This window comes from Centroberyx gerrardi, chromosome 11 (genome assembly GCF_048128805.1).
Source record: "Centroberyx gerrardi isolate f3 chromosome 11, fCenGer3.hap1.cur.20231027, whole genome shotgun sequence".
Classification (NCBI taxonomy): domain Eukaryota; kingdom Metazoa; phylum Chordata; class Actinopteri; order Beryciformes; family Berycidae; genus Centroberyx; species Centroberyx gerrardi.
Genome location: NC_136007.1, coordinates 355,696 through 374,252, shown reverse-complemented (window position 1 = coordinate 374,252; position 18,557 = coordinate 355,696). Strand labels below are relative to the sequence as shown.

Here is an 18,557-nt window from a genome sequence, read left to right as displayed (position 1 = left end):
GCACGATCACCCAGTCGTATGGGTCCAGCTCCAGGGCCCAACGACTACGATGCCCCATTCTGTTATTGTCAATAGGGAGCCGTCGTAGGCCCAACAACGGCCGGTGATCCGTGACAATAGTGAACGGGAGAAGACCCAAGTAATGCCTAAAACTACAAACAGCCCACACTATTGCCCACAACTCCCTGTTGTACGTAGACCATCGTCGTTCGGCCGCTGTGAGGGAGTGACTACCGTAGGCCACCACCTTCTCCAGGCCGTCCATTTCTTGTGCCAACACTGCCCCCACAGCGATTTGCGATGCATCTGTGTACAGCGTGAAACGTTGGGTGAAGTCTGGGTGGCTCATGATAGGTTCAGCACAAAGGGCGTCTCGCAAGAACTCAAACACCTCCTGGCAGTCCGCTGTCCATTGAAACGGGACATCCTTTACCGTGAGATAATTGAGGGGGGTGGCGCACTGGGCAAAACTCCTCACAAATCTCCTGTTGACATGACCAAGGAAGACCACGTGATTGTGGGCCAGGTGGCACTTCCTGGCGTTCAATCACAGCCCAGCTGCTCCAATCCGGGTGAAGACCTCCCCCAGAGCAGAGAGGTGGGCCTCGAACGATCTGCTGTAGATCAGTATATCGTCAAGATACACCATGCAGATGTGCCATGGCAGCCCCTTAACACCAGCTCCATGACCCTCTGGAAGGTCGCCGGTGCGCTGGTGAGGCCCATGGGCATGGATTTGAATTGATACAAGCCCTGGCCGGTGATGAAAGTGGTCTTTTCACGGTCCTCCTACGCCACTTCCACCTGCCAGTAGCCGTCAGAAAAATCCAAGGTGCTGAACCAGGTTGCCCCCGATAGGGCGTCCAGCGTGTCATCCATTCGCAGTAGCGGATGAGAGTCCTATCGTCACAGAGTTGAGACCCCTGTAGTCCACACAGAATCGCCATGTATTATTCTTTTTCCTGACGAGCACCACGGGAGAGGACCAAGAGCTCTCCTCAATGATGCTGTCCTCTAAAAGGCACTGCACTTGTCTGTTTATTTCCCTCCGCTTTTCAGGGGAAGTACGGTAGGCCCGTCGCTTTATCAGGGAATGGTCACCTGTTTGGATGCGGTGTTTGATCAGACTGGGGTTTCCTGCCCCACCCCGTCCGGAGCGGAACACCCCCTGATGTTTTCCCAGCAAGGCCTGCAGTTGTTGCCTCTGTTCCACAGACAATGGGCAGTCAGATACATCCGGCAGAGAAGCAGCTACCTGTTGAGAATCAAAAACCTCTGCAGGGGAGAGTAAGTCACATTCATTAACATTGTAAACAAAAAAACAGGTGGAAGCCGGGGTGCAGTTTCAGTTCATGGTCAGGCGGGTTGAGCAGCCGCGCCACAGTGCACCCATTCTTCACCGGCGCCACTGTACGCGCGACCACCAGGCCCATGTTATCACGCACCTCAGGCTCCAAATAGCCCAGATAAGAGTCGAGGTGGTCCAGTAGCGCGGGGGGGCTCTACCTGAACGGGAACAATCATTTCGCTAAAAGGCGGAATAGTAGCATCAACAGACATAGAGATGTTACAACATTCTGGTATGAAGTCTGTGGCCTGCATGAGAGAAATTAATGGCGGCCTACATCATCCTAAAATATCCGAACTAAAAACACGCATCCAGTCAATCTGTTCAACTAATGTGTTAATTAAGATGTTGACTTACACTTTGGCGTGGGTTTGAGAAGTGAGCGCTTGTGTTTTGTATGTAAATATTGGCCGTAATGTTGGCTAGCTTGCTGTGTACGAGTAGAGCACCCATTCAGTGGAAATAGTGCAGGGTGAAGAATTAGCTTTTCAGTTATTGTCTGCTATCTGTCTGGTTATGTCATTTAATTTATTTTCACACTAAGTCATATGTTAAGAGTGCCTTATTTAATTTAAACGTGCAGTAATTTGTTATTTTCAGTGTTAGATTATTATTTTGCACTATTTATTTTTGTACTAGGAACATATTTTATAAAAAAAGTTTACTTTCACTACTTCGTAAGGTTATGGAGCCAGCAGCCAGTGTAGTGGACCAGCAGCAGAGATGAAAGTTGTCGTTGTGAGTCAATAAAGTGCTACCAGGTCTCAACCACAATCCAGAACTCCTGTGTCCGGTGCTCCGCACAACACCCCATCACACATCAAGAAACACAATGCTGAGTCCCAGGGTGTGTAGAGAGGCTTCAGCACGCGTGGGTTACACATACATAAAATAAGGGCTAAGTTAATAGCATTGCCCTCTGCTGTTAGCGTATAAATAGCCACCGGCTCACGTCATCTAATAGACTGAAAGAATGATCTGATTCCCACCTGCTCCTATGGAGACTTGCTTGTAAATCCTCTCTGTTATCTCAATGATAATCCTTAAGTCAGTTCAATAACCCGATTCATTCCTCTTGATTGGGACATTACCACACAACGTGGCTAGCTAACCTAGCTCAAACTTCCCTGCTAGCTATCCTAGCTGGCTAGTTAGCGCTAGTTTCAGTCAAAATGTTTTTGAAGCAGGGGAAGAGGCAGCTGTCAGCTGGCATGGCTTGAAACCTGTGTCAACGTTGAAGTGATGATTATTATAATGCTGAGAGGAGCAGAAACTTCACACTAAATGATATGAGATGACTGATGAATCCAACCTGCAACTTGAAAACACTAATATTCTCTTCTTTTAGCCCAGCCTACACAGTAAATGTAGTCAATTTATTTTCATTCAATAATTATATTCATATTCTGATTGAAAACCTGATTGCTTCATTGATTAATTTTACAGATAGATGGCATTTCTGAATGTATGTGACCATTATGTTATATTTTCTTTTATATTCTGAATAAAATGGAAATATATTATTAATATTGTATATTACCCAGCACCTGCCCCACTCTTCCCCCACATCCCTCCTATATCTTGTTAATGAACTAGCTGTTTCATATTGGCGAAGCAATACCTGGATTATTTCAGGTGTACACTTAAAAATATTATATTATATAAATGAATAAGGTAAACCATTGAATACTGCTGAAATAGGTTTCAAACAATTTCAATGAAACAGATAAAACAAAAACAAAAAATAGCACAAATACATAGATATTGGTAGTTACTGCACTTTGCCTTTGCATAATCCATACAGTTGCATCAGGTGGTACAAAGGCAAAGTGCAGTAACTGCATTCTAGGGGTCATAGGTCAAATTTATGGTCAGTTTTTATATATACAAAAAATTACTTTATAATAATACAATACTTGAGCACATTATCACTTGTCTACATATAACCTATTTTCCTGGACTTTGGATAAATTTTAAAGTCATTTTTCTCAGTTCACTGTTTGCGTAGTTACTGCACTTTGGCTTTGTAGGGCAGTGTACAGGTGATTGTTAAATAGATATAAATAAAAAAAAAACAATAACATTAGGCCCACTATGTACACGTCGGGATAAAGGACGTTTTTATTGCTGGCATCCCTTTCCGCTATAAAATCCGAGCTGTCAGCAGGGGCTCATTATCTGACAAACCAAAACAGTGAAATAATATTATTGCCTACCTGAATGCAAACGATGTCCTGCATGGAAACCAACCCAGCCTGGGCGCTAATAGTGTCTCCAACTCTTCTCAGGTTAGTAATAGAGATATCGATAGCGCACACTTCTGTTCGACCGACAGATCCTTGATGATATGCTCGTTCAATTGCAGTACATCGTCTTCTGATACGTCTCAGGACAGCGTCCGCCATGTTTGCGTTTGAACTTTTGTGGAAAATGTCCTTAACCAATGAGCTAAATAGCCCCATTTTGGCAAAAACTTCAACCTATTATTTTAAAATAGGCAGCTTCCTTGTACGCCCCCAGTCCCACCTCCTAATTAGCATTTTGTGCAACTCGTTAACTAGTTGACATTTTGGACCTTACTAGTTAACTAGTAAACATTTTGAGGCGGACTAGTTAACTAGTAAGGTCAATATGGCAAGCCATTTGAGCATTTATTCCATATATCAACCGGCAGTGCGCTTTACTAGTTAGACATTTTGTCTTACTAGTTCGGCATTTTGTCTTACTAGTTACACTAGTAAGGCTCTTTTTGACCTTACTAGTTAACTAGTGAGGGCCAAAATGCTTGCCATATACTGCTACTACTGCTACTACTACTACTACAACAGCTACTGCTACTACTATTACTACTACTGCTGCTACTGCTATTACTCCTACTACTAGTACTGCCACAGCTACCATTACTCCCACTACTGCTACAGCTACTGTTACTAGCCTATTACTCCTACTACTACTGCTGCTACTACTACTGCTATTACTATTACTCCTTCTACTACTACTATTACTCCCACTCCTACTACTATTACTACTACTGCTACTGCTATTACTGCTACTACTATTACTCATACTACTACTACTGCTACTGCTACTGCTACTACTACTACTGTTGCTACTACTACACTGAGCCACCATGACGCCAAAACTAATGAAATGACTAAAACTCTCCATTGAAATCAATACTAATGAACTGAACTGCATTTAGACCATGAAACAGTAAACCACTAAACCAACTAATAATTTACATATTTGGGTTGATTCAGAATATTCTCAATCATATTCATGAAGATCTTTACCAGAGAGAGAGACAGCAACAGGCAGAGAGAGAGAGAGAGAGAGAGACAGACAGGCAGAGAGAGAGAGAGACAGACAGGCAGAGAGAGAGAGAGAGAGAGAGAGAGAGAGAGAGAGACAGCTGCAGGCTCTTCTGTCACTCTGCTCCAAGAATAGCAAAGTTTCTGCAACCTGCACTCTGACACCAACACTCTCTCTCTGTATCTCTCTATGTCTCTCTACCATCCCCTCTCTCAACCTGCACTCTGACACCAACACTCTCCCTTTCTGTCTCCCTCCTTCTCCTATCTTTTCTCTCTCTCTCTCTCTCTCTCTCTCTCTCTCTCTCTCTCCCCCACCCTTCCTCTCTCTATCAGTCTAGTTATGCCAGTGTTTTTCCAGTCTGCCAACATTCAGATCCACACTTCCGAACTCTCTCTCTCTCTCTCTCTCTCTCTCTCTCTCTCTCTCTCTCTCTCGCTCTCTCTCTCGCTCTCTCTCTCTCTCTCTCTCTCTCTCTCTGTCTGTCTGTCTCTCTCTCCCTCTCTCTTTCAGTGTTGACCGCCTGGACATCTAGCCCAGACTTTGCCGGTGCTGAACCAAGTTAACTACAAGACAACTACAGCAAACAAAACATAGCAGGGACTGGGAATCACACCAGAGTTCCTCTGGTAAACAATGAATTGATCTGGAAAACTTAAGAATCCATCAAGAAAGTTGGAATTCCTCTGAAAAACTTTTCCTTACTTTGGAAACGTGGAATTGCTCCTTTATGGTTAAGAAGCCACTTGCAAAAAAGTTAAATTACGCGGAAAAACTGAGTGACTCTGGGAAACTGAATCTTCCAACAGGGATGGAAACCTTGGGCTTTACAGAACCTGAACCAGAACCAGCAGCAGAACCCTGACCTTTACCAGAACCTGGACCCAAAACCTTTACCTGAACCAGAACCCAGCAGGTTGGATGTTACTGTCTGTTGTATGAAAACTCTCCTGCTTCAATGAACTAAACTCCTCAGAAGTTTTCAGTTGGATAACTACTGTGTTTCTTTACGGAGACGATTCTTCATGTGTAACTGTAACATACATGACCTGTTCTCTCTGAAACATACATGACCTGTTCTCTCTGAAACATACATGACCTCGTCTCTCTGGAAACCCTCCTGCTGTCACCTGACCTGCATCCTGGTTCCTCCATATTTCACAATGATCTTACATTCATTGTTCATTTTTGGTATTTAACTTAATGACTTTACTCTGAAGAGTTCTTCTTAACCTTTGGTACTACAGCAGGGACTTGAAGCCAGAGGAATAAATACAGTGTTGGAGATCAGGATATCAACAATCCCTTCTCTCTGTCTTTCTCTGTCTTTCTATCTATCCATTCTCCTTTCCGGGAGGACTTTTCTTCCAAAAGAGAGACAGAGAAAGAGAAAGAGAGAAGGAGCAAAACAGAGGGGTAGAAAGAGAGAGAGAGAGAGAGAGAAAGATAGTAAGAGGGGAATAAAAGAAACAGAACAGAAAACATTCAGAAGAAAAAGAGTGTGAGCAAGTCTCAACATGAGCAGCAGGCAGGAGGGAGGAGGAGGAGGGAGGGAGCTCCTCTTCCTCAGTGCCCATCGCTGCCCCGAGGTTGACCGGCTTCCGCATCACACCGCCAAAACCCAAAACCCTCCATCGTACAAACTAGTTCCTACAAACCAGACAGCAGGAGGCCAGGAGGAAGAGGAGAAGCCTCTTGAGGAGGCGGCCGTGCGTATCGACGCTCACCGCGGGTTCGAGAGGCGAAAGATGGAGTTCGCCCCCACAGTTCCCTCCCAGGCCGACTATCTGGACATCTTCTCCAGCTGCCGCTCCTCCTCCCGGCCCTCAGAGGAGGAAGAGGAGGAGGAGGAAGAGGAGGAGGGAAGCATCAGTGACTGGTCAGAGGAAGATCTGTCCCTCCACTTCTCTCCCTCCGTCATCCTCCCATCCGAGGAGGAGGAGTCAGACACGGAGAGTGGCTTCGAATGTGTTGACGTTGCTGTGGAGAATCAGGTAGAGTTGTTTTATTATTACTGTTTATGTTTGTATTATTGCATTACCCTACCCTACTCGTAAACCCTAACCACACCTCAAGTAGCCCAATTCTGACGAAATCCAGATCAGTCAACTCATTTTTATGCCATAGGACCAGCAGTTCTAAAATGAATTCTGGGGAGAAACTGGGAGAAAAGAGTAGCTGTCTTACTGAAATTGTTTAGATACTCAGTTTCCCAACATGCCTTGCACTACACTGAACACTAAACGTCTCCCTAGACCAATAGTGTTATGGCAAGGTGCAGCTAATTAATAAGGGGGTGTGGCTAACTCAGACAGGAGAGGAGAGATAAACCCAAACTTGAAGGTTAGCTCCAGCCTGGTGAAGACTGTCTGAATGATGGAAGGAGCTTCTCCTGTATCAAAGGAGGAACATGGAGTCAGAATGGATTCTGACTGAAAGCAGCTGCTAGGAGCTGTGGACAGATGGTGGGCGGAGTCTGGAGCTGTGGCCAGAAGGTGGGTGGAGTCTGGAGCTGTGGCCAGAAGGTGGGCGGAGTCTGGAGCTATGGTCAGAAGGTGGGCGGAGTCTGGAGCTATGGTCAGAAGGTGGGCGGAGTCTGGAGCTATGGTCAGAAGGTGGGCGGAGTCTGTCAGAACCTGCTGGTGGACAGTAGGGGTAAGCGAGGCTGTCCAGCTGAAGAAGGACCTTCTGGACCTGGTTGGTATGGAGGACTGTTGGAAGGTGGAAGAACTCCATCCCTGAACTACACCCACCCTTCAGGGATGGAGACATCAGCGAGGACACTCCTGCACCCTCCTCCGTGCTTGTGGTTGGGTCCTCCATGGTCCATCACGTCGCAGGTCTGACCTTTTGCTTCCCTGGAGCTCGAGCCGGGACATACACGACTCTACTATGCAACTACTATGTCATCACCACACGGTTCCCACTGTTGTTTGCCACTGTTGTACTGCTCTGTAGGCGAGGACCAGAGTCTTGAATTTGATGCAGCAGAGATGGGAAACCAGTGAAGCGACCGGGAGAGGGGAGTGACGAGAGAATTTTGGTTGGTTGAACACCAGACGGCTGCAGTGTTCTGAATGTACTGTAAAGGTCTGATGGCAGAGGGTCGCCTGGCCAGAAGAGGCTGCAGTAGTCCAGGTAGGAGATGACAAGAACTTGGACCAGGAGTTGTGCCGCTTCCCTCATAAGGAACGGGTGTATTTTGTGGATGTTCTAGAGGGAGAACCTACAGGAGTGGGTTGTCGCTGCAATGTAGGCAGAGCAGGACAGCTGGTGGTCCAGGATCACCCCAAGGTTCTTGGCAGTCTGAGAGGGAAACACAGTGGTGTTGTCAATGGAGATGGAGGTTTGTGAGAGGGCAATCTTTCCCTGGGAGAAAGAGTAGCTCCGTCTTGTCAAGATTGAGCTTGAGGTGGAGAACAGACATCCAAGCACTGATGTCTTTGAGACATGCGGAGATGCTCCCATCAGTTTGTGTATCTGAGGGGGGGAAGGAGAGGTAGAGCTCAGTGTCGTCAGCATAACAGTGATAGAAGAAGCCATGAGAGGATATCACATGGACGAGGGATTTAGTATAGAGAGAGAATAGCATGGGCCCCAGGACTGAGCCCAGAGGGACACCGGTGTTAAGTGTGTAGGGTCTGGACAGAGATCCCCTCCATGAGACCTGGTAAGAGCAGTTAGACAGATAGGATGTGAACCAGGAGTGTGCAGATCCAGTGATTCCCAGTTCAGATAGGATGGAGAGAAGGATTTGGTGTCAACTGTATCAAAAGCAGCAGACAAGTCAAGGAGGACAAGGACAGAGGAGAGGGATGAAGCCCTGGCAGTGTGCAGGGCCTCTGACAGCAAGGAATGCAGTCTCAGTAGAGTGAGAAGCCTTGAAACTGGATTGAAGAGGGTCCAGGAGGTCATTCTGGGAGAGATAGAGAGAGAGTTGGTTGGAAACTGCTCGCTCCAGGGTTTTGGATAGAAAGGAGAGAAGAGATACAGGTCTGTAGTTCTGGATAGCAGCAGGGTCAAGGGAGGGTTTCTTAAGAAGAGGCTTGACTCTGACTGTCTGTACAGCATCAGAGCAAGACCTGAGGACAGGGAGGAATTGATAAGAGCAGTGAGGAAGGGAGTGATGTCAGTGGAGATGGTTTGGAGAAGAGTGGAAGGGATAGGATGGAGGGATCAAGAGAAGCAATTATTGACATAGCGGAGGCATGTATCCCTCCGCTATGTTCTTGTCTATCAATAAAAATGTTATTTGGCATAATTATGTTCTAAAAAAACCTAAACTCTAATCTCTATTCTACTGTCCTCTATATCGCAGGAGGTTAAGAGTTCCTACTCAACTTGTACTGTTGCACTGCTGCTGTATTCCAAGCTAAAGGTCAGGACTTTTCTACTGTGTTCTACCGTCGTCTGTACTCCAGGTCAGAGGTGAGGAGAGGGAGGTGCTAAGGATGGTTCCTAAGCGTCAGATCCAGCTGAGGAGACGAGGCTCGGAGGAGAACATCAACCCAGCCGACCTGGAAAACCCTGAGGTACTCCATCTCTCTGTCCATCTTAACAACCATCCATCCATCTGTTCATTGACTCAGTTATACTGCATTATGGGAGGGTGTGTAAATTCATGAAAAATAATATAATATCTTCAGGTCATAGTGAAGGATGAACCCAGCATAGGGGGAGGAGCCAAGAATGAGGTGTCAGCCAATGAGCTGCATTGCCCCTTGCTGCGTCACCGCCCTGAGTTGTTGCTACGACAACACAGTATGCCTACTTCCTTCCACCAGCGCTTGGCAACCAATGCTGAGGTTGACAGCAACAGGTTCTACAAGGGCATGGTAGCAGGGGCTGGCCAAGGTGATCAAAGACTTTATTTAATTAATTTAATTTAATTAATTTTATTTAGACAGGAAGTGACCAGTAACGCCCTGATTCACTGTACTGTCAGCAATCTGACCACTCCTTGTTTTTCTGCTCCTATTTGTCTGACCCCTCCTTGTTGTTCTGCTCCTAGGGCTTCATGGTGTTGTCAGCAGTGACTGTATCCCGAGGCAACGACTCCAGAAGTCCTTTTCATTGGACGAAACTAAAACCAAGATGGCATCATGCATCATCAAGAGTGTCCTGTCTAAGAAGATGCAGGTGGAGCAGAGTTCCTTCACTGCCTCAGAGCATCATATCAACTCTAAAAACTTTATCTACAACAACATGAAAAACTCTCATCTGACTTCCAGCAGCACAAACTACCTGCAGGGAGTCGCTCAGCTCAGCCTGAAAAACCACAAAGCTCCAGTCATACCGAATCTCACCCAGCCTGGAGACCAGGAGACGGGAGGAGAGACGGGAGGAGAGACGGGAGGAGAGGTGGGAGGAGAGGCAGGAGGAGAGACAGGAGAAGAAGAGTTCCGTTTTCCCAGCTGTCCTCTGGGTAAAGCCAGTAGTATTGGTGTATGTAAAGCCATGGCTCCTGTTCATGTGGTGAGGGACATGAGGAGTTTGGTTAAAAACACCTATAGCCTTTCCTTCAGAAGCAACACTGCAGCTCCAGCTACACAGAACAGGATTGGTCAGAGTAACAGCACTTCTTCAGCAACTTACAAGGTGATTGGCCAAGAAAACAGTCCTCCTCCGAGCTACCAGCAGGCCGTGGGGGTCAAAGGGCATGAGGAAACTGTAGTGACCAGGAAGCGATCTCAGTTGGGTCCTCAGCCAACGCTTTGCACCACTTCCTCCAGAGGATACGTTGCCAAGGTAGCCACAGCTCTCCACCAATCACAGGAGAGAAAAGAGTGCAGCGGATTCATTCATCCAGTCACACAGCGAAGAAGAGGCAGCCAGCCAATTTTAACTCAGAGTGTGGCGGAAGCATCCAATCAGATCTGGCCTGTGACGTTGTTAGACCCACCCACCAAACCATTTGCCATTGGTGAGCTGTCAGAGCCCAGCCATTCAGAGAGACTTGGAGGTTCGAATTCCCAGCCTGAGATCTCCTGCCTCTCTCCTGCGTTAGTCTCCTGCCAAACTTCGCCCCCCTCCAGCCCCGAGGGGACCCAGCTGCCTCCCTCATCCCAGGGACAGGGCACCATCCTGGGCTTCACTTCTGCCTCTGCCCCTGGCCCCACCCAGCCACGTCTCTCCTCCTACTTCTACACCCCCAACACCCTGGCCGCCTACCCCGCTGCACTGTACCCTCACCTGGGGAAGGTCAGCTATGTCCAGGGTCCTCTGAGCTACATCCAGACCCAGCTGCAGCTCCAGAACCTCCCCCAGCCCGGTCCCACCCTCCAGACCCAGCTGCAGCTCCAGAGCCTCCCCCAGCCCGGTCCCACCCTTCACCTGCTGAGGAGAACGCAGTCTGAAGAGAACCGAAGCACAGCGACAGGTTCTACCTCCTACCAGCCAGACGGATATAAAGGCCTCATCAAATACTCTCCTCCTCACAACAACAACAACAGCACTACAGGAAGCCCAGAGAGCAACGCCAACACACTGACCTCTGCAACACAAGAGCAACAACATAAACAACAACATCAACAACATCATGAACAACAACAGCAAAAACATCAGCAAGAGCAACAACAGCAGCGGAAGCAGCAGTTTGTGTGTAACGTACAGGGTTTTTTACCCACACAGACACGAAGTGAGTTCCTAGTTGACATGGCTGCTTCTGCTGTGGCTGTTGCCCCTGGGAACCTCTATAGTGGCCACGCCCCCCGACACATGCTATTGGACCCTGAAAGTGGACGGTGCTTCTATGTGGACACGCCCCCCCAGCCTCAGAGGAAGATGCTGTTTGATCCGGAAACGGGGCAATACATTGAGGTCTTCCTCCCAATTGCTAACCCCGCCCCTAATGCTGCTGTCCTACCAGTAGGCTGCACTAACCCCGCCCCCACTGTCCTGTCAGTAGTGCCCTACCCGCCCACCCTGGCCCTGCCCACTCTGTACGCCCCACACTGCCTCCCCTTCACCCTGCCGACACAACCAGCCAACCTTACACACACCGCACCCTGACAACATGCAACACCCATGTGAACACACTGCACACCATGTAAACACGCTGCACACCATGAAAACACGCTGCACACCATGAAAACACGCAAAACACCATGAAACCATGCAAAACACCTTTAAAATACACACACACCATTAAAACATGCACACAGCATCCTGACACAGACAACTGAATCAGCTGAAAGATGCTGGACACCTGATTATGAGTTCAGTGTTAAGAAGCTGAACACAGTCTGTTTTCACTACCACCTCTCTCAACAAAATTATTTATCTGGGATTGTTTTGGGTTTGTTGGTTTGTTAGTTTTCTTTTTTTACACTGATGTTTTGTATGTAAAAAGCTGCTATTGACTGATGATATTGTGATTTTTTTCTCATAGTTTACAAACTTGAAACACAGACGTTATGAAGCATCATACGCTTATGATCAGCTGACTAGTACAACATAGTCTTCTACTGGTTTCTACTGGGAGCTGACCAGTACAACACGGTCTTCTACCGGTTTCACTGGGAGCTGACCAGTACAACACGGTCTTCTACCGGTTTCACTGGGAGCTGACCAGTACAACACGGTCTTCTACCGGTTTCTACTGGGAGCTGACCAGTACAACACAATCTTCTACCGGTTTCTACTGAGCAGTTCCACTGTAGCAGTTGGGTGTTAAGTGCCTTCCTCACTGGCATGTTGACAGTAGTTGTTGAGGGATTATAACCACATGAGAATATGATATGAAGGATATTACAGTTTTTTACAATCCATGTTCCATGTCTCCATGTCAGCCTTCTGCAGAACAGTGAACAGAAACTGGTCCTTTACAGTTCCAAAAAGGTGAAGAATGAACATAAAATTACTGCAAGCAGCTCTGCAGCAGAACCCAAGTGTTATGAAGCCAAACAATTTCACTGTGGGTCCAAAAGTCCAATATTCACCTCAATATCTCTTAGATTTCCGCTCTTTCTGAAATCTGGTCGCCCTCAGGGGTGCGTTATGTTCAGCAAAGTAAAAGCAATGTTTCACAATGACCAATGGAATGCGAGTAAAGCAATTTTTTTTTTATCCAATGAACAGCTTTCTGTCACTGCACAGCTGAAATATGGAAACAAAGCTTATGAAAGCTGGTGAAGATACACGTCACTGAGAGAGGAGTAAAAAACTAACGCAATGGGCATGGAGTGAAAAAACGGCGCAGACGGGAAACCGTTTGAGACTTTGAGACAAACTAAGGGAACCTCTTGTGTCCTCTTGCGACCTCTTGTGTCCCCGACACAAGAGGTCGATCCCAGACACAAGAGGTCGATCCCAGACACACCAGGTTGATCCCAGACACACCAGGTCGATCCCAGACACACCAGGTCAATCCCAGACACTTGAGGTTGATCCCAGACACACGAGGTGGATCCCAGACACTTGAGGTCGATCCCAGACACATGAGGTCGTCCCAGACACATGAGGTCGATCCCAGACACAAGGTTGATCCCAGAGGTCGATCCCAGACACACGAGGCCGATCCCAGAGGTCGATCCCAGACACACGAGGTCGATCCCAGAGGTCGATCCCAGACACACAAGGTCGATCCCAGAGGTCGATCCCAGACACATGAGACCGCTGTGCTGCACTCTGATGTCCAACCTGCCGCTCCAGCAGCAATCACGGACCGTGTTAGCAATTTAAAAAATGTGTGCACGTTCATTACAGAACGTGATCTGTCTTTCACAATTTACAATTGTCATTCAGCATAAAAATGTGACAATTGCTTTGGCTATTCTCTACGGAGCCACCTGGTAAGAAAAAAATAATTGATGTGGAAATCCGTGACATGGATTCCTAATCCGTGACATGGATTTGTAATAACAGAGGGACACAGAGTTGTATATAACATTTATAGATTTATGCATTAACATGCTTTTTCTACAAGGATGATCTATACGGAGTAAATAGGTTTCATATTATCTGGGAATAAGAAGAACGCACATCGGATCATAAATTAGACCTACTGGTGTGATCAATCAATGGTTATGGTTCACATATAGGCCTAGGTGCGGATTGGCTATTATGGCTGTATATAGCCCCAAAAGTCCCTCTTTGATGTTATCAACGTACATATTACAAATCCAGATTTCCACATCAACTTTATTTATACCAGGTGGCCCCTGGGGCTCCATAGTCCTTCTTGGTTTATAGGTAAATGATCCTGTATGTTGAATATTCATTCAGCATAGAAATGTGTCAATTATTTTCGTTGTTCTTTTTATTGGACTTCTTTTATAAAGAAATAGAGAAATCAATGGTGCAATTGTGCAGTATGCTGACTGTATGGTTTTACCTTCTGGTCTTCATATCTGACTCCTGGTTTTACCTTCTGGTCTTCATATCTGACTTATGAATGGTTTTACCTTCTGGTCTTCATATCTGACTCCTGGTTTTACCTTCTGGTCTTCATATCTGACTCCTGGTTTTACCTTCTGGTCTTCATATCTGACTCCTGGTTTCACCTTCTGGTCTTCATATCTGACTCCTGGTTTTATCTTCTGGTCTTCATATCTGACTTCTGAATGGTTTTACCTTCTGGTCTTCATATCTGACTCCTGGTTTTACCTTCTGGTCTTCATATCTGACTCCTGGTTTTACCTTCTGGTCTTCATATCTGACTCCTGGTTTCACCTTCTGGTCTTCATATCTGACTCCTGGTTTTATCTTCTGGTCTTCATATCTGACTTCTGAATGGTTTTACCTTCTGGTCTTCATATCTGACTCCTGGTTTTACCTTCTGGTCTTCATATCTGACTCCTGGTTTCACCTTCTGGTCTTCATATCTGACTCCTGGTTTCACCTTCTGGTCTTCATATCTGACTCCTGGTTTTACCTTCTGGTCTTCATATCTGACTCCTGGTTTCTTCATATTTGACTTGACCTTTTTGAGATACAAGGTTTTTATTCGACACCAGTCTCATCAGTGTTGAGAAAATAACTTTACAAATGCAATCTATTAGATTATTGATTACATGCTAAAGATTAGACGTAGACTCCTACGCTGTAATCTGATTACTTTGAACTTTGTTTCTGGAATATCAAGTTACTGTAAATAGTCTGTGAATCGTTTTATTATCACCATTTTCAGCCATAATTCACCATAATTGCCAGTTGGGTAAAATGATGTGATGTCTTTTGATTTTTCAATTTATATTTATTATCTTCAAAATGTGCAAGTGATTCAATTACATCTTGTATTGAGATTACTGTAATCCTGTTACATGTAATCCATTACTTCCCCTCCCTGAACCAAAACTTCACATACTTAATATTTATGTGATCAATACCTCAAGAAACACAAAACTTCAGGTCTCAGTCAGATGTTTCATTGGCACTTAATAATGTAAACAACAATTCAGTCAAACAAAACACTTTGTAATAAATTATTTTTGTCACAAAGGCTGTAAGATTAGATGACCACTACTTATACTTATTTAATTTTGTACACACAATAGACACAATAAATAAAAAAAAATGTAAATTTTGTCTGTTTTTTTTTTTACATTCAGCACATAAATGCTGAGCTCTTCCTCCTGTCTCATTGATTTATTATTACACATTGATTTCAACCTTTGGTAAAACTTCTGAAGAGTTTCACTCCACAATGAGATCTGAACTGATTAAAAGACAGCTGTCATGAAAGTAAACCTCTTAAATATTTTTTATTATTTTAAATATTATTAATACATTTTTATAGAATCCTCTGTGCTTTATGAATACAGGGAAGTGAACAGGTGAGATTTCTTTTCCCCAAAGTGGAAATATCTCATTTTGGAGTGAAGGCCTTCTTTTACAGCAGCCACACCACAATATATCAATATATCCTTATATATCTATATATCATTATATATCTATATATCCTTATATATCTATATATACTTATATCTATATGTACTTATATATCTATATATCATTATATATCTATATATACTTATATATCTATATATTCTTATATATCTATATATCATTATATATCCATATATACTTATATATCTATATATCATTATATATCTATATATACTTATATATCTATATGTACTTATATATCTATATATCCTTATATATACTTATATACTTATATATCTATATATCCTTATATATACTTATATACTTATATATCTACATATAGAGAGAGAGAAGCGCTCAGCAGAGGGAGGGGGCTGTGTGTGACACAGAGCTTCAGGAGAAAGCAAGGAGCATAAAACATTGTGCTTTTTTCCACGCATGAAAAACACAACCGAGCCCGACCCGACCCGAGCCCGAATTATTTATTTAAAAACCAAGCCCGACCCAGCCAATACCCGACATACAGTCTCGGGTCCCGTTGGGTTCGGGTCAGGTTGCAGACCTCTACTAGCGAGACAAAAGCCTGGTGTGGCAGCTGGATTTCTTTCAAACCTCCGCAACCTATACATCAAAATGAAGCTTAGAACCTGTAGTTTTTAGCTGTATGTGTTAATTTCCTCCATTTAAAAAACCCAGTCAAAATATTGAAAAAAACGATGTTTTACCTTGTATTTCAGTCAATATTCATCCTTTTAAGATGTAACATGCTGTATGTATCAGCCATAGGTTTCATGAAATGTAGTTAAAAATAAAAAAAATAAAAAGAGAGAGAGAGAGATGAAAAGTACAGTATGAGGATGTGGAAATATATTTCATAATTAATTATATGCTATATTAAATCAATTTGATGCTTTGAAGGCACAAAAATTGCATTGCCAATGAATATTAGGTTAGAAAATACATTTGCCCGATTTAACGTAATTTCCGGTATAAACCACGCCCACTTCCGGTCTTCTATCCAAATACAGATACAGAGACAGATAATTTTGTTGGCTGAACAGATACAGATACAGATAATGACGTCTTTGTACACCTCTAATATCTATATATCGGCCACCTTAGTAACATGTTACAGTTCATTTTCCTGGTAACAAGAAGTGTAACAAATTACTATTTCAAATTCAATAATAACATTACAGTTAGCTATAAAAAAAGTGTTACTTTTGTTATCATGTCATCTAAATATCGATATATAGATTGAAGTTGAATGATCTAAAACCAATATCACACCCCGTCCACTTTAGAGCTAAATGGTAGAAAAGTTTTCCTCCAGCTGACGGACGGCAGGAACATCGATGTGTTTGTTTTCCTGACTGATCTGATGTCAGAGGAGGACTAGGAACGACTGGAGGAACTGGTTACTGCTGCAGAGAGGAAGAAGTGGTCATGATATTACTTCTGAAATGAGTCCAAGACCAGTGAGATCGAAGTTCTCCTGAGGAACAGAACGTTCAGCAGATTTGTGTTTTTTTTGTCTCAGCAGCTAAACCTTTGTAGAGGGCAGGCTGCCGTTAGCAGATTCCTCCTCCTCTTCTCCTTCCTCTCCTCCTCTTCCTCCTCCTCCTCCTCGCTCCTCCTCCTCAGGCTGGGAGGGGGCGGTCTGCTCCTTAAAGCCCTGGAAGCTGGGGCTGATGGGAACCCAGCGCAGCCAGCGGGTCCTTCTGACCACGCCCATCCCCAGGGGGAAGTCATAGGAGGAAGAGGAGGAGGAGGAGGAAGAGGAAGAGGAGGACTTCCATTCAACCAAACCTCGCTCCTGTCTGGAGCCTGGAGAGGGAGACAGAGAGAGAGACACAGAAAGAGAGACAGAGAGAGAGACACAGAAAGAGAGAGAGAGAGAGAGAGACAGAGAGACAGAGAGAGACAGAGAGAGAGAGAGAGAGAGAGAGAGAGAGAGAGAGGTAGAGAGACTTAAGCTATGTTCAGACTGTCGGATTGCTTTTACAGTAAAAAACACCTGGAAACAAGTTTTGATTGGAGCCACGTTGGTATGTGGTTTGAAATCAGATCAGATTTCTACAGATCATCTCAGTCTGACGGTTTTCAAACTGTCTTTACGTCACGTGACTAGGGATGGGAATCAAGAACCGGTTCCAGTTGAGAACCAGTTCCAAATTGTCTGATCCATCGGAATCGTATGCCTCCGAGGTTATCAATTCCTTTTATCGATGCCGGCATGTTTTTCTGATAGTTGCGCATGTGCATTGCAACAACTCATGCGTCATGACGTCAAAAACTGGAAACTTGCAACAAGGAGTCATGACCGAGAGGAAGAAACGGTCCGAAGAGTGGCTTCATTTCACGAAGAAAGATGACAACAGTGCTACTTGTAACGTCTGTAAAATGATAATTTCTGTGTTCACACACAGCGTTTTTTGATGTGGAAAAAGCGCTGCCTGGAGCGCTTTTTGTGAGGAGAAATAAGAAGCGGATCACGGCAACGTCACCTGATGTTAGCTGAGCAGCTGCTAGCTCACTAACCAGCTGGTTAGCTCTTCTAGCAGACAGAACAGTGTTGTGCAACAAGCAAAGGCTTACCAGATATTTCCAATACATGTCCAGTATAATCCATACTGCCTTTATGATCGCTGTTGCGGTAACGGAAATTCACTTATTACAACGTCCAATTTCTCCACCGGCACTTTCACTTTCTCCACATTTGTTGTTGCTATGGGAAACGGCCGGCGTCTCTGTCATCGCGATTGGTCGGCTGGGAAAAAGCGGTTCACGTCACTCTGCGCTTTTCTGAAAAGTTGAACATTTCTCAATTTTTGAAAGCGCTCCGCTCTGACGAAAAAACCGCCGCTGCAGCGCTTTTTGGGAGCGGCCGCCTTTTGTGCGCCTTGCTGCCGCTTCCCATTGCTTTTAATGAGGAAAGGGCGCTGGTGGTTGGGGAAAATATGCTATGTGTGAACGCAGCCTTAAGGGTGGAAACACCAGCAATATGTTGAAACATCTTAGGGTAACCATCTAACCATCTTATTTGTTTTCCAAGTTATATAATTTTAAG

At 44.9% G+C, this 18,557-nt stretch overlaps 2 protein-coding genes across 2 annotated transcripts in view; one reads left to right on the top strand and one right to left on the bottom strand.

Annotated features, from left to right (window-relative positions):
- Positions 1-18,557, top strand: part of pfdn1 (prefoldin subunit 1) — a 326,057-nt gene that overhangs the window by 6,503 nt on the left and 300,997 nt on the right. The window lies entirely within an intron of this gene.
- Positions 17,031-18,557, bottom strand: part of slc23a1 (solute carrier family 23 member 1) — a 29,700-nt gene continuing 28,173 nt past the window's right edge. The window contains exon 13 of the mRNA XM_071903517.1: positions 17,031-17,314. Within this exon, the coding sequence (XP_071759618.1) occupies positions 17,031-17,314 (284 nt within the window). The remainder of the gene's footprint in view (positions 17,315-18,557) is intronic.